General features: G+C 34.1%; 1 protein-coding gene across 1 annotated transcript in view; it reads left to right on the forward strand.

Annotated features, from left to right (window-relative positions):
* LOC145682004 (hemolymph lipopolysaccharide-binding protein-like) overlaps positions 1 to 14981 on the forward strand; it is a 114088-nt gene extending 99107 nt beyond the window's left edge. Inside the window, exons 3-4 of the mRNA XM_081753607.1 lie at positions 10052 to 10297; positions 14821 to 14981. Coding sequence (XP_081609733.1) covers positions 10052 to 10297; positions 14821 to 14981 — 407 coding nt within the window. The remainder of the gene's footprint in view (positions 1 to 10051; positions 10298 to 14820) is intronic.
* Positions 14982 to 25793: the final 10812 nt, after the last annotated feature.

Genomic DNA, 25793 nt, shown 5'->3' on the forward strand with positions numbered 1-25793 from the left:
CGTGTGCATGGATTTCTCGGCCCTCCCACTTCTCTCAATGAACCTTTTCATTAATTTCTCCTCATCACCATCAACTTAATAACCGTGGAACGTAAAACTGAAAAATTTCATCTCATTTCATTTCAACTGTAAAACAACATTATGGACTTTATATTTGAATAGACAATATTTTTCATAGAGAAATAACTAATTTAAAAGCTAGTTTTATATAAAAAGAGTTTTTGAGACAGAATAAAAATGAAGATCATCAAGATGTTGAAATATTTAAATTTTAATAAATCATCATCATTATTCTTTAAAGATATACATAGTTAGGCGTTGCAAAAATTCTTTAGTGGTAATGTTATTTATACTTAAAAGAAATAAATTAATGATCTTAACGTTTTACGTATCCAGTAAGGCTCCTTGAAGTTGATTAACTTTTAATATTTTGATTTAATATGTTCAAACTAATGTTCCGTCAACAAAACATGACGGAGCTAATTCATTTTAAATCACTTTTTGAAAAAATAGTTTATCAATACTGATAAAGAGGTCCTTGTGGCTATATGGTTAGAGTCCAGACATGGTTTGGACGGAAACCTGGATTCGATTTCCTGAGGAATTTCATGTTGTTTAGAATCCACCTTATCCTCTGTTATAGCCTCACATATTATTGTTGATGAAATAGATTCTAAACGTCAAACCAAAGTAAAATTGATAAAAGACAGTATGTTTCAGTTTGTTTCTTTAACTTCAATAATTTACTCTATATATGTCGAGATTCGTATTCATTTTTGCAATACTATAAAAGGGTATTAATTTATAAAGCGAAAATCAAACATTTCATCTTAGGCACAACAACATATTTAATAAAAATAAGTATCGATTCTTTCACACCTAGGTTCATTCGTACAAGAATATATATATGGTAGAACAATTTTAGAAAATTTAAACAAAATAAACATATGTAGTTAATTCACATTTAATTTAGTCTATGTTCCCTCTGCATCTATGAGACTGATTTGATTTTTCAATCCAGTTTATACCTTTGATTTTCACGGACCGTCACAATTTCACTGCAGTTTTCATCTCACATTGAGAATTTTATATATTGGAAATTGCCTAATGATCTATCTGTGAACCTCTGATTGTTAAATCGCTTTATGCTGATAGTCTTAGATAATCTTTATGAGGAAAGTAATCAGTTATATATCATCGAAATTTAACATGATTCTCTAGGGCTAACTTTGAATCCACTGAAGGATGTATTTAATCACTGACTGATTTCCAGTCTCAGAGTTTCCGTTGATAAAAGAAAATTTCCATAAGGAGACTTTAGCTCTAGTCAACAGAATATAGACATTTGGTTTTTAGATTTCAAACAAAATCATTAATTTCATCAACTCATATAAGCTACCAAAATCTCCAATACAGTTGAGACAATTTTTAAGAATGGACAATTTCACTTAAAACCAATTGCCGCATAAGTGACCACTTTGCAACATTTGGTGCCTCTTGTCTCAGTACTTACGATGTCAAAAAACTATTTCGGTAAATAGTGTTTCTATCATGCCTTAGATAGTGTAATTTTGCCGCAACAAGTACGTATCTGAAAGATCGGAAGAACTGTCTAACGCTTATTTTTCTAGACTTCCAAACCTAGTGGAAAGCAGTCGTCAATAATTCAACTTAAAAGTCTTATAATCGTATGAGCCCTGGAAGCCTTTAACTATTATCTATCATATAGTAAGGTTGTTGAAGCTTGAGACAACAAAGGTCTTCAATAGTTTTTTAGAATGTAAGAATTTATCACTGCAATTGCTTAGGAGGTACAATATCTCAATTTAATATTGACATCAAATGCATGATATAATCTCACAATTTTACAGATGCGGATAACAGATACACCACACATTAAAAGGATATAACTATTGATGATTTGGAAAGAGGAGATGTTTTGTACAACGTCTTAACGAAGAAACAGAAGTTGATAACCTTTGTAGAAGAAGATAAATTGTCTTTTTTTTAACTGTCTTATAACTATTGGCAATCAGATTAAAAACTTCAAGGCAATTAATTTCCTTGAATGTCCAAAAACTATACAAAAGTAGACGTTAAACTTTATATAATATGCATGTACAGTAACACTGAAGAGTTATTATTCTGGATTACACATTTTTATTTGTACTAGAAACATGCTGAACATACGATGATAACACTACAACTCATGTAAATATTAATAAGCTCACAACGCCATTTTCATGAAATTTACAGAGATTATAATGCATTTTATGTAATATAAATGTTAAATATACAAAGTAAAGCTTTGCTCGTAGCAACAAATAAAAACAAAAATTCTCACTGATAGTTAATAGAAATTTCTGATATGGGTACAATAGTATTAAAATATAACATTCTTTCTCAGTCCTTGATCTTGCTCTCTGATATTCGATGAACAACACTTATCAGAGTGATCCAGCCAATATAACTCGTGGCGACACGTTTAGCTTGGAGTATTGTCTGACCTTAGCTTACTATCCGAATAAGTGGCCTTAAACCTACTACTCATTACCTATATTTGTTGTGGTATCTGTATGGTTAGCCTTTCACTGGCTATATCTTCTGCAGGACTTACTATTGCTGATTTCCGCCCTTCAGTTGTACCCACGAAAGGAGATAAACGGACGTAACCCCGAAAAAATCATAGTAATGACCGTTCGTAATAGTCTCATCATTCTACAGGCGATCCCCAGTTGCTCTCACCACGATCTCAATCACATGATACGCTTTATAAATCATCTTCATCTACAACCTTAGATCAATTCGACATAGATGCAGATTTTCCATCTCTACCTCTTTCAGAGAATCAGAATCTTCCATCGATTTCCTCCTTCTTCCTCAATAATTATGATCCAAAATATCAAAATCTGAAACAACTTTACTTACGTCTTCCAAAGTATGTTCCTCGCTCTAACATAATTCAGTCTCGCCATTTATCGGTATCATCATCAAAACTTCTGACTCCAATCAGACATCTTCACTTCTCCATACATATATCTATGAGAAATTTGGCAAAAATGCAAATGTTTCTAAACTGGCTCCATCTCGCACCAAACAACCACTGTCGCCACGTCATTCACCACCACTCTCAGTTGTCATTCACAGGGTAACACTATACAGATGACGATAATGCCGAGAAACTAAAACCAGACGGACACTCTGTCGTTAAGTGCATCAAAAACGCCTCTGAAAACATATGGTCCGTGTGCTTACAAATTCCTTGTCAAAAATTGACAATGTTCTTTCGCATGAAGCCCACATTAAATCGTAAAAGACATAGACTAGAACTGTCTAAATCTCCGGCACACCTTTCTAATCGATGTGAAATTTGTCACAATACAACTTGCATTATACTTCTCAATACCCAAATACACCCAAGTGCGGTTTCTGCTTCGAGTCTCATGCTACCAAAACCTACACAAAACTTTAGCAGCGTCCACTCTGCACTATCTGTGGTTCGCATCAACATCCGACTTATAAACGCAAAGCTAGGCCAAACGCCGAACTTCTAAGTCAGAACTCGTTTCTCTTCTACGTCCTCATGTGACTCAACATAGCACTATTGTCCCGCTATCATCCGTATACCAACCGATCACCATCAACCAATTTTTGTCATTTATTACTGTTACTCTTGAGATTATCCATTCTTTCCTTCGACATCATATCTTACGAATTCGACAAGGAGCCAACGCAATTCTTAACGCCAATTTTCAGACAAGATATTCTGGTTCAACTGTGTATTTTTACTCTGATTTTTTCAAAACAGCAGTGTGACTATTCTGAGTATCTATAACATAAAATCATTTTCCTTGTTTTTTCATAAAGAATCTTAAGTTTCTATTTTGAATATTCGTTCGCTATCTCAACATCAACCTTTCTTTGAGCAACTTTCCAGGAATAAAGTTATTACTGTAAATAATGTATCTAGAATTTTTTAAAGAAGAAGTAGCATGGCTAGCAAATAATTAAACCCTTCAACTTAAAGGTTTGAATGTTCGGTCAAACTGAACCTGTTCGGAAAGTCGTGTCATTGAATCACAAGAACGAGAACGAAATTTTATCCGAATCAGACTCACAAAATTCAACGCATTCACAGTCAGAATAGAGAACTAAGACGAAAACTAATTCTGTTACCATGCCTGAAATCTCGTCCGCTGCACAACGGGCCGCTTTCACGTTCCTGACCAATTCTTTCCACAACCAAGAAACAACAAAACAGACAAATATCATGTTTTCAAAAAACCTCAGGAGTAGAAAAACAAGACTGAAGTCCCCTGAATAAGCAATGAATTTCCAGGTTCTGTTCTTTATAACTTCGACCGAGCTCCACGAAATCATGGAATAATGTTACTTTTAACCTATATTATCGTACATTCCACACAAAAACCTCCGCACCTCTTATGAGTTGATTTCAAATATGTGTAAGGTAAGAATGAAACAAGTTTGTAGCCTATGCTCTGAGTCTTTGAAAAAGTCCCTGTTTTTTAAACAACTTTTTCAGATAGGCTCAATAAACGCAAAACAGCCATAATCATTATCCTTATCATTTATGCATTTAATTTATTTGTTATCACTTTATTTTAAAGCATTTGCTATATTATATTAATTTATATACATGTATATACATGTATTTTAAATCTGTTATTATCGTTATTATATATTGTCTCTCCATTTTCTTCTCTGAAATTCTTCTCAAGTAAGTTGCAAGCAGATTAGTAGATTGGCTTCAAAGTGTAAGCGACTAGTTATAACTCACACGGAAAGGTCCCACAAGTTGTCGCTCAAATCTGATTGTCACATAGCACATCTGATAGACCATCATGAGAAATTAAAATGATCAAAATTTATTACTACTCAAAGTTATTACTACCTCATTTCGTTTTTAGTCGGCCCGGATAGCCGTGTGCTCTAGAAGGCTAGACAACAGACATATTAGGGATCGCAGATTCCAATCCCGCCTCGAACATGTTTTTGTTGTGCTTTTCACCTTACATTTCATTGTTATCTTTCTCTTTCATAGTTGTTCGGATCCCACTTTACACTATAGATCCCGTCTTATATAGTTTAGGAGATGTCACAGGATGTAAATATGGCATCACTCAATTTCGTCTTTCAAATGCATCAATCTTTTGTGACACTGTTGACATTTGCTATGTTATACTATCCGTATTATGCATTTGAACTAAATTCATAGCATAAGACCCAGATTTCTTTATTGCCCTTTGTTACCACATCAGACTTCTCCATTATACATTTTCAGCACACTAAGCTCCAACAGTGTGCAACATTGTACCACTACACTTTACTGTTATGTTTAGTAATAACAGTGCATTTTAAATCTGTGAACACTTGTATATGGTGCTACTGTATTTCAAACAAAATATTTTATGCTGAGTTGGTAACACTGCTTCACCTGTGCAAATACTGTTTGTGGTTTTTGATAGGGCATTTTGTTCTCATTATATTGTGCAACTTTTGTTTGATTGCTTTACCGGGTTTCAAAATATTTATTTTAAATGTACATAATTCCATCATATAATTTTTTGGATATTCAAATTTTGAAGCCCCGTAGCTCTTATCCTTCTGGTCCATAGCACCTTAAATTTTGCTCATTTTTATTTCCCGTGATGCTCTATCAGATGTGCTATGTCGCAATCAGATTTGAGCGACAACTTGTGGGACCTTCCCGTGTCAGTTTTGCTTTGCAAACTATGCAAACTATTACTTTTGAAATCTAGCAATTGCTCTACCGCTCTGCACTTAAACTGCTTAAGGTCTTATCAACAAGGTAACGTAAATTTTTGCAAAAGGAACTCAATGAATGATATTATTTTGATCGCATAGTTCAAGTTATGAGTCATTATCCTCAGATAAATATTTAATAACTCAATTGTAATTCGCTAACGAAACTGATTAACTTTTAACTTGTGGGAAGTGAGCAAGAAATAAGTTCCTACACTGAAAAAAAAATTTGTAATTAAATTGCCAAACATCAATGTAAAATCATTTGCCCTTTATTTTGTAAGTTGATATACATTTCCTTAGATTAAATTACAAAATTTGCTGGGTTATTTTACAAATTTACAGTAAATTTATAAGAAAGTATGATATTTTTATTGATAAGAATGTAATTTTACACCATCTCATATTAGTAATTTTACTTTAAAGGTGTAAATTGATTTACAAAGAGGAGTGGCAAACGGATTGCCACCGTTTTTTGTAAATTTACCTATGAAATTTTTTACAGTGTAGAGTGGTCAGCAGAATAAAGGAATTCTCTCTAATAAGAGAATTGGATTCTTAGACTTTGATGTAATCTTCATATCATGAAACAAAACGCAAACTACGTTACCAACACTTATTGTATGAAACGGAAAATATTAGATTACTCTAATTTGAAGACCAGTATGAGATATCAGATTTTGAAAAACTGAATTTGATCTCAAATACTAGTTTCACACTTAACAAAATTGTGTATCTCGCGCAAGGATTGGTCATTGATGTATCCTGAGCTTTTTTAGCAATCGGTACACAGTACAGTGGGTTCATTTATCTTCATGTACTGATGAGATTGACGGTCAAATTACCATTTTCTGTTAGATTAGTGATAGAATAAGTCTAGTTGAATTTGGAGTATTTAAGTTTTGAAGTGGTAATTACTTGTCCGAATTCACAAGATGCGATGTCCTGAAGAATCTAACACTGGTTCAGGTTACTATAGTGCGTCCAGTAAGAGAACGTCTCTGACAACTCGCAGTGATATTGCGACTACTCGCGTGTCAAGGTTTTTTTCGGTGCAACTGTAGTGGCAATTTAATTAATGGTATAAGACAGAGTGATCGTGGTTGGTAACACTGGTATCAAAATAGGGGCTGCAATGTCCCACCGCATGTGGTAAGAAACGTCACAGACCATCTCCTGTTGGCCGTGCTATAGTAAGATCTACATGTCCAATACAGTTAGTAAATGTTGATAGTATATCGTTGAATTGAAAGTCTACACAATAACTTAGTTGCAAATAGCAAGTTGAAGTTCAGTACAAGATAAATAAAAAACACTGGTTGTTTCTTGATGTACGAGCATATCGAGACTTTGCCTTTTTCGTCATCGTTCGACCTTATAAAAAATCGAAATTGTGCTACTTAATGTAACTTCTGACCATGAATTTGACAGTTTCGAACGTACTTTCATTTCTAGATTAATCCGTATTGAATTTGATTACCTAACGATTTTGTTACAGTTTGATAGCCTCGGATTTTTACAATCGGATCAGTACTAAGTTTCCATGGGAATAAACACTTGCATTCATAATGCATCAACAGTTAGTCACTGTTCATTGCTTGATATTCATTCTCGGGCTAAAGAGAAAAATACAAGGATAGTGATAGGGAATACAAATTGTTGAAATAAATTGTTCTCGATTTGTCTTTACTGCTACTCATAGATGCAATAAAATGTACAATATCCCATTACATTGTGTCCTACCAAACTTCAAGAACTACTGAAAGTTTTTCTCGATATAAATGCTTACGGGGGCATTAAGCTGTTCAATTTATGAGCAGCTTTCACGTACAATCGTATACTCAATATCAAAAGTTGTTATCAAGATATACGAGTACAAGAAAAAGTGTAGTGGAAATGAAATGATATTTTTTTCAGATTATAACAATTGTTAAAACCGAAAGTTAAAAGGAAACCTAATTTATTCTTTCGAAAAGTCAGTTGATGCAAAAATGCATTTGTAGCAAATTAAACTGAAAATTTTAAGTTAGCGTGAAAGAGAAAGCTTAAATTCAATAAAATCTGTTTCATATTTCTATATAAATCAATATATGGATATTAATTAATTGATTATCATATCTCTTTAATAACTAACTTTGATTACTACATTGGTAATAAATATCATTGCTATATTAACCAAAGTAAACACAAGTCCAAATTAGTGAATAAAGTAGATTGAATTGTTACTATCTTGATTTAGTTTTGTAAACACAATTTTTGGCAATTCGAAAAGACAATCGAGTTTTCATTCTTATCGGTTCGTCACTTTGTACATCCTAAGAAGTAGAGGATCCAGATGGATGAATCAAATTGCCGGATGAGACATAGTGTGCCTGATAGAGGATGTGAAAATGTGTGCATGTGTAAAGCTATAGCGACTGAGCGCCATAAGAAACGGAGGGGGAGGAGTCAAAGTTGTTGGGAGAAGGACTACGCTGTTATTGAAATACATCAAATAAACTGTTGAATCGTAAAAGATAGTGAAAGATAAACAATGCAAATGGTGGTAGTTTCACATATTGGCAAAAGAAAAATGGGTAGAGTAGTTCACGAACCTCCATCGCCGACATGAAATCCGTCATGTTCAAATCTGTGATATTTCTTGAAATGGAAAGATAGTCATGTGATGTATCAATTAGGGCCAGCATGTTCTCAAAAAGTCAATTATGAACTTTAGTGATCATTATCTATTTATTTGGAAGGTTTAGGATCATCTTTATAGCTATTTACGAAAATCTAGGAGACTGATACTCGTATGTTGAAAGTTTGGATTATCACGAAAACAGATATAAGTTAAACATAGATCTACAAGCCAGAAAAAACTAACAGTGAAATTTGATATCCAAGTTGTATATTAGTATATTATTATTTATGACATTACTTCAAATTTAATTCATATAGTGCCGAAGAGAACTGTTCCGGTCTAGAAGAGCCACTTCCACTTTTTTTCACTTTTGGTCTAAAATGTGGAGTTTATATAGTAAACTTTTTTAAATGACATACTTACTAATATAGACCATAACACAATAAAATCTGATAGATTGGAATGTAATTATGTACTGTATGTATGTAGACCACTATTTTTTTCCACCACTTGCTAAACTTTTCACTCAACTTTCTTTGTCCATCTTCATAAGCATTAAGAACTTGGAACGAGCGTAGCATGTGATATCTGGATGAAAAGTGGACTAAAACAGTTGAATGTGTTTTTTCTGATACCTCAAAGTTTCAACATATGAGTATCTGTCTCCTAAATTTTCGTAAAAATCTATAAAGATGATAATAAATCTTATAAGTAAATACAGATAATGAATACGAAAATTCATAATTGAATTTTTGAGAACATGCTGATACTAATTGATAAACAACATGACTACCTTTCCATTTTTAAAAAATATCACATATTTTAAAATAGCGAATTTCAAGATGGCGGCGGAGGTTCCTGATCTACTCTGCTCATTCTTCTTTTGCCAATATGTGAAACTACCACCTTTTGTGTTGTCTATCTTTCACTATTTTCACGATTCAACAATTTATTTGATGTATTTGTATAACATAGCATAACCCTTCTCCCACTAACTTTCATACCCTCCCCTACCGTTTCTTATGGAGCTCAGTCTCTATAACTTTGCACATGCACATATTTTCACATCCTCTATCAGGCGCACTATCTCTCAGCCCGCAACTCGATTCGTCCATTTGGACCGTTTACTAGTAAGGTATATTGCAATATAGTAAACAATCCCTTGTGAGTTCAAACTGCTGTCATATCTATTTCATATTTTAGGACAATCAAATATGAAATATGAACGTTCAAGTGCAAACACACACGAAACCTCTCGTTATATAAATAAAAAGTGAATGAAAGAACTCTAATATATATATATATATATATATATATATATATATATATATATATATATATATATATATATATATATATATATATATATATATATTAGAAAATGACACTTTTGCATCAATTAATTATTTGAAATGCCACTCATGAACCAGGTTATACCCAAAATCCGAACTAAGTATAAAATTTTATTTTTTAGTTGTGTTACTTCTATCTAAATAATTTATTTAATAATACTGTTAATGAATGTTTATAACTCATTATTATTTTAAATATGTACTTATTATATTGTGATATATTTCATTTTATTTTTTTAAAATATTCACTTTCATGATGTGTAGCATTTTTTTTCTTAATGCTATATCCTAGTTTCTTGTCCTGATGACTATGAATTCTTCCCTGGGATTGGATATTACAAGTTCCACACGGATAAAAGGAATTTTGACAACGCTATAGCCGTTTGTGAAGAAGAAAATGCTCATTTAGTTATTATCAACTCAGTAGAAGAAGCAAATGTTTTGAAGAAGATGTTTGATAAAACAAACGATCAAGCTGAATGGGCGTTAGTTGGCTTTCATGATAGGAACAGTGAAGGAGAATACCGCACAATATTCGGTGAGGAACTGTAGTTTAAATTAAGCATTAAAGTGTAAGATTTGTCCTTATCGTTCTCAATATCCAAAATTTGCAAGCACCAACACACACACACACACACACACATATATATATATATATATATAGAGTATATGGCTTGTACATCAAGGTACAAATCCAACACTTACTCGTGAGCACTATATAGATAATGGGCTATGAGCTGGGTGGAGAGTGGAATCGCTCCCAAATTGAACAGGTTTTCAGAGGAAAAGTTGCTGGCAATTTTCGAGTTGAAGGTCTCTGTGTCTAAAATTCAAAACCAAATTCAAAAGTGGATGCATTTTTTGGAATTGGATTTGAGTTTAGCGACCTGTTCAGCCGCGAGGCTATATAATACGTAGATCTATAGTTTAACTTGGTATTCGAACCTCATGAGATTCTGCTGGGAATCTTACCTAGGTCTCCCACGCCAAAAGGCGCGTTCACTATCCACATAGCCCTGAGGGAGAAAGTAGATTCACCATAGGATAGAAACCTAGGAAGATTCTAATGAAGGTATGTAAAAGCCAAGTGGTTTCAGCTATCAGTAAACCATCAAGGGATGAAATCTGTCTGAGAAGTGGAAGTTCGAGACCACGCTCGGTTAAGCTTGAATTTTTCTGTATGAGTGTGATAACATTCGTTTCAGAACTTAGAGCGTTTTCCTCGCCTCGTGTCACTGCTTTCCGGAACATGCGGAAAATCTAAAGAAAAAAATATTTTCTGTTTTTGCTTAGTAGAAAGATTCTAAAATAAAAGCTGCAGTTCATTGCTATTGTCGGGTTACAGGAAGCTTACATAGTGATCAACTGATGATTGCTATTCCGAAGGTTATTGCAAGTTCAGTTTCAGACACATATACTGAACTTGTCTCATTTCATTAGTCGTATCTCAACGAAAATTAAAAAGAAATTAGTGTACTCTTTTATATAGACTAGAAGTAACTGACTCATGATGTCTTAGATCAGACTACTATATGTAGAGACGTGAAATTTGGAAAACATATTAATTTTGTCACAAAAATAAAAAAAATAAAGGAGTTTTAAAAATATGAATCCTTAGGGGAAAAAAAGGGGGTTAAGCTTTTTTTCTATTTTACAAAAGCTAATGTATCTCACGAATCAATCAGGTTAAGAAGATGAATATCAGTATATAAACATCCCACTAAATATGATAGCCTTGACAAATATGACACACATTAAAGTCCTTTTTGTTTTCTAAAGTCTGCACTGGAATTTAGAAATTTCTTTAATAAGCTTTCTATTATTCAGAAACGAGGAAACATAACATTTGCGTAAACTTGATTGCTGAAATTTGCATTTAGATATTTAACTATTATAAAAGAGAATGAAAAATATGAGTTTTAACATTTTCGAAAATTTGCTCCAAAGGGGGAAAAGGGTTATATTTGTATAATTTTGAAATATCTCACTATTTATTCAGAAGTTACCAACAGTAAGGATTTACTTAAGTTGAAGATATGAAATTTGGTATTTAAGCTCTTTACTGAAGTATTGTAATATTTCTCTAAGTGTTTCTGGATATTCAGCTTCTAATTATCAGGAAAGTATTCCAGTGCTTTCCAAAATTCTGCTTTTAAGGAAGAATCGTAATTTATAAATGTTTTTCTCGATATTGAAATGGACGCTGTTTGTTTCATATTCGCACAAAATAGCCTGAATAGTTTAAAACCATTTTTTTAAACACTTTCTTTTGCCTGTTTTTCTTTGTGTCACCTCCATTAAAATATGTATCAAAGTGCAATTAAATATGTGCACCAAAAATAGATTCTTATGGTCTTCTTATGTAAGTAAAGAAAACTTGTTATATGTAATTCTTATCAAAATAAAGGGTCACATGTCCAAATATTTTCGAAAATTCTACTTCTAAGGAGAAAGGGGATATATATATATATATATATATATAGAGAGAGAGAGAGAGAGAGAGAGAGAGAGGGAGAGAGAGTATATATTGAGTTATCTGTTTTATTATTAATATTAAAATATTTACATCGTTCAAAAGTAATCCCTCAACATAACACTTTTCTTGAGTCCGTTATTTTTTTCACCATGTTTACAATAAAATTCTTATCCTGAAAGAGGATTTAAATTTATTCCAAGAATAGATTATTCTAGGAGAAAACTTAAATTAGGTACATATAGCTCTTTACAAAAATATCAAGACTCTAATCTAAATATAGTTAACTATTATTAAACTCAAGTATAAGTGTGGTTAATAGTGTGCTTTGTGGGTTGTGAGTAAAACGTCTTGATCTTTCCTAAATATAAATTATATCAACTGTCTGTATTTTTATTTTTAACGTTGTTGTTTTACTGTTTTTGTGTTGTTTGGTTACTAAATTATATTCTGCTTGATATGAAATAAATACTTGAGGATTTCATATACGTAAGTAATTGCAGGCTTATTTATACGGGGTGAAATGCCAATTCTTCACACGGAAAGGAAATTTTCATTGAAAATATTCGAGTCCCTTTTCTTCTTAAGATACGTGTTTCAATGATGATCATTTTAATAACAAGAATCCAGAAAATACTGTGCTTTTGCCATAAATTTTGGAAAACCATATCCCAGTCGAAAAAAGCCTTTAATCAAAGTTGCGTGATAAACGTCCTGCTTAAAGTGGATAATAACTATGTTCTCGAAGTTATTTCAAATGGATAAGGGGATTTTCTGATCCTGAAAACTATGAATTAGACACTATAGTTGTTATTTTTTACATTCCACCTCTTCTCAGGCTTCAAGTCAATGGAGTCTGAAGTTGGACTTAAACAGGATTGGACGTACCACTATTCATCTCAGCAGCTCCGAATACTAACGATTCGACACTAATATCGGCCATTTTCCATTATTTCATCACATCACTTCTTTGCCACCTTCTGAAGTGTTGAGAATGTCTTAACTACCAGTATGTTTTCCAGATTCTAACACATACGTGAACCAAGTTTGGTTGAAATTACCACAGGCCTTTCAAAGTTATGCTGGAATATACACACATTCATCCCTTTTTACAAACATATACACATATTTGGATGATTGAATGGATGGTTTAATATAAAATGAATGGACATATGTGTTTATGATGCTGCCACCATCAGAGAAAAGTTCACAGTGAAATCATTTTAGTTCGATCTTCATGCAGCATGCAGTTTAAGTCTAACATTGCCAACCCATAAAACATATTTTTACCCATAATGATTAGTCATCATAAAGTAATGCCGCATAGAGGCCACTTACGGAATGTCATTCGTGAAGATATTAAGAGTCTATCTTGCCCAATATGTCTATGTAAGTATTTTGTATTGATGTATCTATTCTTAATTTGTACCATACAGATATTTAATTGTAGATAAATTTATAACGTTTCATGAATTGAAATAATCACTTTTGATTCTAAGTCTAGAGTATAAGGAATTAGTAGCTTAAAAGCGGGCTGTGTTGAATAAACAATTGTATATAGTTTATAGACAGTGTGCATTTTGCTTGGTTACTAAATTATACAGGGCACCCGAGAAGTGACTAACCATTTCTGAAGGAGCACTTGAATTCAAATGAAGTGTTTATAATAACAAAGAAGACATCACAGTCTTTTTTGATATTATAAACACTTCAACTTTGATAGCATAAGTAAGTCAACGAAATCGCAGCAATCTGACATAGCAACCCTCCATATCCAAACAGAGTCTATATCTCTCCGCGGTGCACCTGAACACACACAGTAACATTGCTGGGATAATTGTATGCACCAATACCGAAATGCGTTCATGGAGATGAGCCAAATCCCTAATATTCACATTGTAAATCTAAAGATCACAAAGTTTGTGCAGTATGCGATGACCTCTTGTCGTTGAAGCATCCAATGCTCTAGACATTACCCAAACTCACTACATCAACTGAGTGTGTTTTCTCTAACACAACACTGTGGCTGATAACACGATTCACGGCGAGAACTTGAGTGTATCACTTTTCTTCGCGTGAATCATGGCTTCTACTCACATACTCGGTTGATCCTTTCACTTCTCACGGAAGGTATTTTTCACTGCATTGTCAATCATGTTTTCTTCCGTATATTCCCAATACACTTTTTAACCTTCCCCATTATGTAAAAGCCAAATTGAGAAGTGAAGCTAATTGCCAGTGGGTAGATATCATAATCCATTTCGTGACTAGAAAGTTAGGATGAGAATTGACCCGGGAAAACGAGTTCTGCAACGGACAAAGTTCGAAACATGTTACGATGTCTTAGTGTTATACTTTAACATGAAAGGTAAAAATTTATTACAAAATGAATACATCGAGTTTATTTCTGGACATCGTCTTTCTGAAAGAATAAGATTTTTTCCTTTCGTATCTGCTTGTATATTCATTGGAGCTCACGGTTTACTTATGACAATATATTCTTTAGAAAAATGTTGAATGATTTTTGTGACTATTTTAAGAATTCTACTTATACTATATAACTATCAGTCTGCATATTTTTCTTATAGGCGAACCTTTACATTTAACGGGGTATGCTAAGTGGAGACGTGGACAACCTGATAACCACCTTGGCATTGAAAACTGTGGATCTTTTAACAAAAGAGGAGGATTAAACGACATCAGCTGTTTTACTGAACATTATTTTATTTGTGAACGTGAACTGAACTGAACTGTATACAATATTTAATTTAATGTAACTAGTAAAATAATAAAACCAATTACATAAACTTAAGCAAAGATTCTACACACATATTGCATTTGTTGGCTAACACTATAATTCTATATGATCTTAGATATAGGTTATAAAATTAGTAATGACTAACATATTTTAATACAGTAAAAAAAATTCTCTAAGATGTGTGCAAATAACGGCATAACACTATGATTTCCAATACTATGGAGAAGAAGTAATTAGCACAATATAAGATGTATTATGCAAGTATGTCATAGTACGCAATAATATTAAAAAATATATTATTTTTACTTGTTGTGAGAAATTTATTCACACGAATTCCAAATTTATCCACTTAGGATGTGTACCTACCCAATAAAACTAACTATTCTTATCCAACTCTACAATTACATCCTAATTTTGCATTTTTACCTTAAAGTAATATAAATACTAGTGATATATGTAGCTATATTATCTTTAAAACATGTTGTTTTAAATATCATTGTATGTTAATGAAAATATTATTTAAAATGTTATTTAAACTATCACAAACACGTGGCAATGAGAAACGTGATAAAACCTGGTATTACAGAACTTGTGCTATTTCTTCAACTTTAATTCATTAATGTATATTTAAAAAAAATATGTAGAATGTTTACAAAATTAAATTGGCCGTAAATGGCTTATAGTGCAGTCAAATTACCACAAAGTAAGGAACAATTTATTAACAAGCTGAAAATTGGTAGAGATCTTGGGAATAATGTTCTAAACAACATACTAAAAGTCCCCAGAAACCCCAAGTGATCTTCGCCGCCATATTAGAAAATAGCTGCTGGAAGTGTCAAATAAACAATACCCAGATAAAATAGCAATGTCTTCGCTATGGTTGAACATAAGGAGATAAACTTAGTGTCGTTTAACATAGAACATAGATAACAATATACTTTAGAGAGAAAAATTTTTTCATAACACGAATAATTTTAAAAATATTTAGCTCTAAATTGTAAAATTCCGAAAACTACCATCAAACTGATTTAAAATTTTATTGAACTTAGGAAATAATTATTAACAAGTTAAAATTTGACATAGATGTTGATAAAGATTATTTAAATGATATACTAAAATCCCACAACTTCTTCGTTCGCCATATTGGAAAATGTCCAAATGTCCGAAGTCATTGAAAGAAGATATTTTGTTAAGTGAAATATAAAATCTGGTCCGAGGTAAATATTTGTAAATGCAGTCGATCCAAAATTAATTGCGATCAATTTTGGGGCGAGGGGGAAACATTATGTCGTGTTTAAGGTTGTCGTCCGACATCTTGGTGGCAGCCACCTTGGAATCAACTTGTTTATTTCAAATAGCAACATAGTCGGGTCACATATTAAATAACATCTTCGTTTAAAGAGAAACCAAATGGTAAGATTATTTTTTCAAACCCTGCAACGGTTTTGAAGTGGTAAATAGATTTAGAATATGTTGAAATGCTGTGAAACGTGCTGTGCGAAGTTCGAATTGAAGGATAAAGTAAAAAACAAGATTTGTAACATCTCACATTATGTATTCTTTAATAACCAAGAAAAGAGGGAGATAACACACATAAGATAATTACAATCACATGACATGTTCAACATGCCCACCGTTCTGTTTTGTGCTTATCCTTAACCGTGAGACCCAGTGCTTGTACACTCTGAGAAGCATAGTTGGTGATATTTGTTCACTGGTGGTAATGATTCTCCTCCTCAATAGCCATTATCATTAATTTTACCTTGGTAAACAATAGTCTAAAGTGTTCCCAAAGATAGAAATCCAACGGAGTTAGGTCGGGGGACCTTGCTGACCACTCAACTGATCTATGCCGACCTAACGGGGATAATGTTCATTGAGCCATCGATTACATTACGACCGTAATGCGGTGGTGTCCCATCTTGTTGCCATTGTTGATGGAAATCACCCTTCCTTGTTCAACGAGGGGGCATAACAATGTTTTCAAGTATATCTCCATATTGTGCAGCATCCAAGGTCCCATCAATGAAAACAGATCCAATAAGTTTTTCGTCCCATATTCTACACTACAGTATTATCTTACTTGCACCTTGTATCTTCGATGCATCTATCTAATTAAGATTTGTATTAGTCCAGCACCGAACATTTTGTCCATACCGGGAAATTCAACGGTAATGTTTTTTCTTTAAAAATCTACAACGGTTTGGAAGTTGTGAATGATTTTCGGAAAGATTATGTTATCATTTAGACTTAAATTTTGTTATGTGTGGAATTTTGTATAGATGGGAACCGACTGTCTCTTTACTTTTTTCTTCTAGGTAGGACAGGATGCTAACTTGAGAGTAAAGAATCGAAATTATCGTTTTCGCTGGAGGACGCAGTTCAGCAATAAATAACAGCTGTCTTCAAAGAGCCACATCCTAATCGCGAGCAGGTGACAGACAGTGCTGTACGGAAACTAATCCGCAAATTCAGGGCAACAGGAAATGTTGATGATTTACCTCGATCAGGATGACTACGAAATGCAACTGATCCAGAGACATCAGCAGCTCTGTTGGCCGTATTGGTGAAACGTCCTACGAAGGGTATGCGACGTTTATCAAGTGAACATAATGTTAGTGTCAAAAGTGTTCAAAGAATATTAAAAAGGGAAAAGTAGCACCCTTAAAAATTACAGTTGAAACAAAAACTGTCAGAGGATGATTCTGATAGACCAATGGAGTTTTGTGAGTAGCCGTTGGCCCAGATAGCTCGTGACCCAGTGTTTAATCATAACATTGTCTTTACTTATGAAGCAAATTTCTATGTAACAGGTGAGATTAACAACCAAAATGTCCGCTACTGGACTAATATAAATCTTAATTGGATAGATGCATCAAAGATGCAAGGTGCAGGTAAAGTAATGGTGAAAATCATACAATATTTACAAACCAACTAGATTGCAATGAGTTGTGTTACCACCAATTCATTTAAGTACTTCTCATCAAGAGTAGTCACTCCGTATGATATAATGCAAAAACCTCCTAGTCAGGAAGTTTAATAACTTTGGCACTAATTAATGAGATTTCCATAAGTCTGGAAGATTAGTAGTAACCAAAATTGACCAAACATGGATATGAAAGAATTTGAGAAGAGTAACACAAAAGATGCAGGGAAAAATCAGGTTAGGTGCTGACTGAAATTTGTGGTCCTGTTTCTTATTTACTATTCAGAAGAATCAACAAACAAAAAAATCTCCCTTTGAAATCTTATTAAATAAGGGATTTAAGACCTCCTTCATGTCTTAAACTGTAATTACCACGCTTTCTACGTACTAAATGGAATCCAAACCTCCCCCCTTTTTTAAGAATATAAAGGCATTTATAACTCACCATACATATACGTACACATTATAATAATAAGTTATTTTAGTATGCTGCCTTATTGAAGCTTGGGTCACGAAAATGAGTGAGGTTAAAATTATAACTTATAGGAAACATACCAATAATTTACTCATAAGGAAACAAAACCTGTCTACAGAAGTTCGTTTGAAATTAAATAAATGTTCTTTAGACTAAAGGAAACGGGTGATTTAGGAAGATGAATGGTAATGAAATAATTTGTGGAATAAGCATGTTTTAGCAAATTGGAGAACCCGAGATGATCTTCACCACTAACTTATTTGGTCTGGGATCGAACCTCGGATCCTGAACACAAGAGTGAGCGCTCTACCTTGTACTATCGTGACACCTGCCGTTTATGTTGTCTGCTCTTATGTTAGAGGAATCAGCTCTTTAAATTTGGACGTATTTGACCGACCCACCTAGTAGTGTTCCTTGTATCAAATGAAAGAAAAAAGTTCTAATAAATATTGGTCGAAAAATGCTTTTTTTTAAAAAAAAAAAGTTATAAATCGCCTGAAGTCCATAACATACATATCTTATCCAACATGTAACTCCATCCATCTTAACCGGAATTATTACTTAAATAATTAATACTTTTCTGACCAGCGTGTGTGCTTATTTATTAAAATTAAAATAAGTCGTAACAGTTTCAATAACTTAACGTTATTTTCATCAGACGTTAAGTTATTGAAACTATTACGACTTATCTTAATTTTAATAAAGAACTGTGGTCACAAAAAAATAATTATCTTATCCAAATGCCTATGTATCACTTATCTTCCGATACTGACGCAAGGAGTACTTAATTAACACTTCAAAGTGTATTTCTGTACCTCAATTCCGTTATACAGAGGATGGTAATACAATGATATTTAGATAGAGCACATGCTAGTTCTTGTATAAATCCTTGAACCGCCAGCTACAGGTCATATAGTGTTCTAGCTAGTTTGTTGTAAAACGTGAAGTTTTGCATTTTCGGCGGTTTATAACTCTGAAAGGAGGTGTTTTTCTACCTATGTTTATTAGAACGATTTTTCGTTTACTGATATAAGGAATCACCTCTCGAAGTTTATCGATGGAATTACCTTCAACCCAGTATACTAATTAGTACGTTATATATTTACGTATATATTAATACGATATATTTACGTTATATATTTACAATATGGGAAGAACAGATAAAAGAAACACTATTTTGAACGGGATTTTCTTGGAGATGTTACACCTATATCCCACCAGCAATTTAATATATATTTAAACAAATAGTGAACAATCAGTTATTAATTAATCTTGAAAACACGAATTTGATTTCACTGTGTAAAATACGGTAGGATCTTAAGCTATAAGGGTCTAACATAGAAATCGTAAGTACTAGATGTACTGCTTATGGTTTTAACACAAGGAAAAGGATTAAGATGCAAGCTACTTTTGCAAAGATGAATCCATTTTGAAGTATGTCAGTCTATTCTGTCCTGCTTTGTACTATAAGGTCCAACATTGAAATATATATTCGTTAAATCTGCCACTTGTAGTTCCAATAGAATACAATGACGAACATTTACCTACACACAGAGTGTTGAATTTGTATCAAAATATATAGATCTCACTTTGTTACTGGTTTACAACTTTAGAGATTAATATTTGAAACAGAGATCACAAATTTCGGTGTAAATAGATGGACAGGGAAGGAATTCTTGTGACCCTGAATTCATATATTACGGTCCACCCCAGTAGTCCTGACTATGTGATTAAGTGCTGTCAAGAATAAGGAAACATTAAATATATAACTACTGGTTGCAATAGATAAGTAATATCAAAGTTAGAACCTGTTCTCGGGCGCTGAGCCATTACTCGCCATACTTTAGCTTTTTGATCTAAGGCGATAAAGTTTGAAACCAGAAATCATTAATTTGAACTAATTTCTGATTGAGTATATGGTTAGGGAGAATATAGAAGTACTCTTGGAAAGCTGAATCAATTGCAAGAAATTTTATCTCGGTATCTTCTTCTGGTTGTGCTTTACGGAAATCAGTATTGAAACCGAAAATAGTAGTAAATTTGAACCACTCTAGGTTTTGATAGATTTTTGCAGGTGGTGAGGTGGTATGATTTCTTGAGACCCTGAATAGATTGGAGAAAACCGCTCCCCGGTATCAATTACCATTTTTGTTTTGTATCGTGTTGAAACCAGAAGTGGCAAATTTGAACGATTTCCGGTTTGAATAGAGAGTTTACGGAGAAGATGGAACCATTCCTTTGCCAGCTGAATCGACTGCGAAAAGACCATATCTCGATATCCCTTACCATTTTTGCTCCTATACCTGGCAACAAACGGACTAACTTACAAAGACGTTCTATAAGATTTCTGACAATTATGAATAGCATAGTTTGGATGACTAACAACCTTTAACAAATAAGATTATAGTAAGAAATGTTATCGTTTATGTCCAGTGTACCTTAGAAAGTACACTTGTATCTCCAGAACTGGGAAAGATATATTCCTAAATAAATGTGTAAGTTGAAATACGTTTCCAATGTTTAAAGAAAATTCTGTTAAAATATCTGAAGCACTTTCTTCTTGGGTTAATGAGTTTAATACTTCACTCTTTTAATATTTATACATAACATAGTCTGAAAGTCGCAAAAAAAACAACCGGTGGTTACTTATTATAAATTTGTTAGCTACTTCTTTTAAATAATTTAATTCGCTACCTATTTACAATACAAATTCATCTTAGTCTGTAACTAACGTTAGTTCCTAGTAGTTAGCAATCGCCTACAATTCGTTCGCTGTCTGTCTTTCTTTGAACTTAAACGTTTTTTGCTGTTTATTAATAAGACAAGAGCCGTATTAAATGTAAACAGGGATGCAATTACTTATATAAAATCCTGAATATTTATTCCATTGTAAACACAAAATACAGTGGACAAGAAAGACAGGAACTTAATCCGTTCTATAACGTTGTTTGTAAATCGGAATTATTTTTCCCACTGAAATTAATGTAAATACAATTAAACAGTTCTAGCCACAGAAATAATGGTACAGCACTTTACATATATTTCTTTTTTACATTTGAAGCTCTATTTGTAATGAAGAGTATAGAATTAAAATAACAGTGTTCTTTTTAAAGAGAAATAAGAAATATTAAATTAACCAACACGGTATGAAGATCAGAAACGATACAGCAAACCCACAAAAAACACTCTTAGGCTCCTTCAATTTGTCGATACAGACGTATTGTTCACAAGACTTGATCATAAACAGATCTCTTCGCAAAACGAGGGGCTCGTAACTCTGGATCCACACTAATTTAGTAACTAACCAGGATGGGTACATTAGTTACCAGTAACTACAGACATTTGTTGGGGGCACGATGGCTCAGTGTTGTACGGGGTCCCAGGTTGGAGAGCCTTTGGAATATTAATTGTCCTCGATGTGTCTGTGTTCGTATCCCTATCGTTCAAGGTTACTGGAAATAACTGTAAAACGAGTGTACCCGAGTAGAAAATAGGGACAAGTTAAAAAGAAAGTGGTAGAACCCTTACCTCTCGTGTTTGAGATCCCTGGTTCGATCCCCGACGAAGTAAGTTTGTGGTGCACAATATCGTGTTCCTGCGTTTTCTCGGGGTACCCCTGTTTCCTTCCAAATTTTCATTCTAACAATTCTCCCATCATCATTCCCTTTCCTTAATCATCGAATTCCTTAGCCTAAAGATCATGATCGTTGGACGTTAAACTACAATATGCCGCAGCGGCGTACACAGCTGCAATTCTTTTTTTTTTATTTTTTATTTGCAGACATTTGCTATCATTTATCTTTAGGCCAGTACAATATTTAACAAGTTTTACCGTCAAAATGCATCAAGCATATTTCAAATAATAGGAACCAACCATATTTAGATTTTAGCTTAAGCATTCGTGAAACTGCAGGTCATTGGCAAACAAAAAATGTTACATATAAACAAAATATTTTGTTAATCATGATTTCAAACAAATATCGTACAGTAAGCTAAGGCTTAGGAAAACAGACTACTGTTTGTAATTCATCATTCACTCCGCCGAATCATTTCATTTGATATCCAAACAAAACGTTTTGAATACTTATCTTATGATTTAAAATTCAGCGAAAAGAATATGAAATTTTACATGTCACGTATAAGTTGTTTTGTTATATGGTGATGAATTATAAAACGCCTGCTTCAACAAATACTTTCAACTTGTTTAGGTCACATGTAGGTATTTATGTATTTTCCAATATGTTATTTAATCATTTAATCGAACCAGAGACCACTATTACCAAACCACACACTCTAGGTACTAAATCGACGGCTAGGGAGTTTATGTGGGGAGGTCATGTGTGACATTTTGAATTAAATTTGAATTGTCTATGTCCTCATCAGCTGAGAACGGCTTAACATTTTAAATGACTTTTCCGTATACTCTAATACTCGTATAGTCGGATTTGTTTTGAAATTGCACAAAGACAAAGTTATCTCTGTTAAATACCTCTTACTTGAGAATAGATCCTATCCGTTATGAAGATGTGAAACAGAATGTTAGTAACATGTTACACGTGGGCAGGGAGAACATTATTCGATTCCATATAACAGAGTCCCCGGGAAACAAAGGGAAATGCATACGAGTATATTCTTACCGAGACAAAATATCTGTACATTTTATGGTAATGTCCGTTATTGGAGGTTTAACTAGTTATATATATATATATATATATATATATATAATAAAATACTATACAATATATTACTGTATATGCATACAGCGATATTTTGAACATTCTACACTAAGAAATCGGTATAAATAAAATCTGTCTCGCAAGATTTTGGACAACGAGCTTTTATACTAGACGAGATTTCCTCCCGTGAGAGTCTGACCAGGAAAGATTTCGTCTCGCTCGATTTTAGCTCACGAGGTATTGACCATGCGATATGTTGATCAGGCGAGATTTCAGTTCACGAGGATTTAATACCGCGCGATTTCGGACAGAGAGGTTTTGGCCACGCGAGATGTCGGCCACGATCTTGTGGCTGCAAGGTTTCGACCGAAAGGGTTTCCACCCAAACCCTCTCTCATGCACAGGCACACACGTATAAATTGGTTTATTGGCTGAATTAGAGTTTGGAGTTCCATTCAGCTGCGAGGCCATATGAAATGTGGATCTTCAGATTAACACGACGTCCGAACCACATGAAATCCATCTGGAAATCAACTCGGATTTTCTGCGTTGAAGATGCAAATGAAAACCATACCTATATGTATATACTTAATCCAAGCCTTGTGAATATGGGTAAGGATGTTGTAGGAGGAAGTGATTAAAATTTCAGACAGATATCATACACATCTTCTTCAGCACCTTCTCGTCTGTGATCGCGGTGGTACCACACAAGGTCACTGCATGTGGCAAAGGAAGCAATGAATAGTGGTCAATCAAATTGGAAACACGTAGGCAAGTACCATTATGCCTCATCAACGCCAAAGAACAGAATGATCGAACGGAGCAGAATGATTGGTTAGCGGGAAGCGGGTTTATCTTACTGCAAAATTACTACTTATACAGGACAAGCTGCGACGACAGAGATGCGTGCGTAGGAGCAGTTGACAGAAGAGAATCATTCAAAGCGATGAGAAGGAACTGAACAATGCAATGCGACCAGAGCACGGGATAAAAGACACCTTGTCCGAATGGACATAACGGACCGGATAGCGGTATACACAGTGCTGGATCAACGCTGGAATACTGTCACAGGTGTTGTCATGTCTGCTTTGACTGCTCGATGTTGTTTACTGAACCCTGAACTTATGGCTCGCGTACCGTTGCGACAACTCCCCTTGACCAGAAACCACATACACCAACAGACTTATATAGGCACGCAAACATCGTCACTGGCGTGCTGAATGGCAAAATGTGGTGTTTTCGGACCAATACCGTTTCAACCTGTCCTACAGTGATTGCCGCATGCTCGCACGACGCTACCGTCGCTCGCGTAATTTTCCAGCTTGTATTGATGAACGTCATAGCGGAGAAACCCCAGGTTGATGTGGGGCGCCTTTGGTTACAACATACGATCGTAATTCATCCGTATCCAGGACAATGTTGGTGAGGTTTTAGAATCCTGGGTGATGGCCTATGTACAGACACTCCAGGTGTCATATATCAGCAGGACAATGCCAAGCCACATTTGCTAAGAAATGTGTAAGTTTACTTCGCAAAACGCCGAGTATCACTACTTCCCTGGCCTGCCCGGTCGCCTGATATGTCGCCCATCGAACATGTATGGAAATAGTTAGGCACGAACTTCTTCGTCATGGTCTGCCATCGGCATATGTGGATGCCTTGTGAACTCGTGCAAACTGTGTGGCAGAATATCCTCCAGGAAGATATCCAGAACCTTCTTGATTCCATGCTAGGTGGTATAGAGGCGCTGGTCTCATCACATGGTGGATTCAAATAATACTGATTTTTCAACACCACAGGTGATGTACAGTTCTGTAATTCTAATCATTTGTGTCATGTTACATACCTAATCTCCGCACTAAACTTCATTGTTCTAGCATAGATCTTTCTGGATATTGTAATTTTAATAAACAGCAGTGTAGTTACTTAGGAACACTATATTCAGAAGTTTAATAATAATAAGCCGTTTGGTGTCTATGGTTACTCATTTTTGTAGGACGGTACAGGGATGTTCGCAGGGAGATGAGCCCTGGGGGGTCCAGGCCTCTGGAAATCGCAATTTCTCTGTGAATTTAATCTCATTTTAGAGGTGATCTTAAAATTTTTGTATATTGGTCCTCTTATCGAATTTATAGCCACAATAGTACTAGTGTCATTTTAGATTTTGCCGGGAGGGAAAACAAGGTCAATTTTGAGTTGAGTTGGTTTTGGGTTTAACGTCCCGTTCAGCAGCGAGGCTATATGAGACGTGGACCTACTGATTAACGTGGAATCCGAACCACATGAGCTCCCGCCGGGAATCGAACCCGGGTCTCCCACGCCAAAGGCGCGTACGCTAACCGCTTAGCCACGGAGGGGGAAGGTCAATTTTTTCTTAGTATTTTTTTTTTTTTTAAAAAGTCAATTTTTTCTTAGTAAATTTTTATACAATTTATTCAAAAATATTTGTTTCTTAAACTCAGGGGTACCTTGTCCCAAAAGCTTTTGTATATTTTCGAAATAAATACCTATGTATCTGCCTGGAATCTTTTCAGCATCACTTCTGAAAATAAGACATCGACACGTCATTTATGAAATATTATCAAGCTGTTAAGGTTTTAAATTAAAATAAAGTTACACACACACACACACACACACGATAAAAATATGATCCGTCAGTCGTTTTTTAATAATCCGTAGTAATGGCATGGAATTTCTCTTCTCAGCCGGCAGCCAGACCCCCTATT

The sequence above is a fragment of the Thermobia domestica genome, chromosome 3 (genome assembly GCF_964235325.1).
Source record: "Thermobia domestica chromosome 3, izTheDome1.hap1.1, whole genome shotgun sequence".
Lineage (NCBI taxonomy): Eukaryota > Metazoa > Arthropoda > Insecta > Zygentoma > Lepismatidae > Thermobia > Thermobia domestica.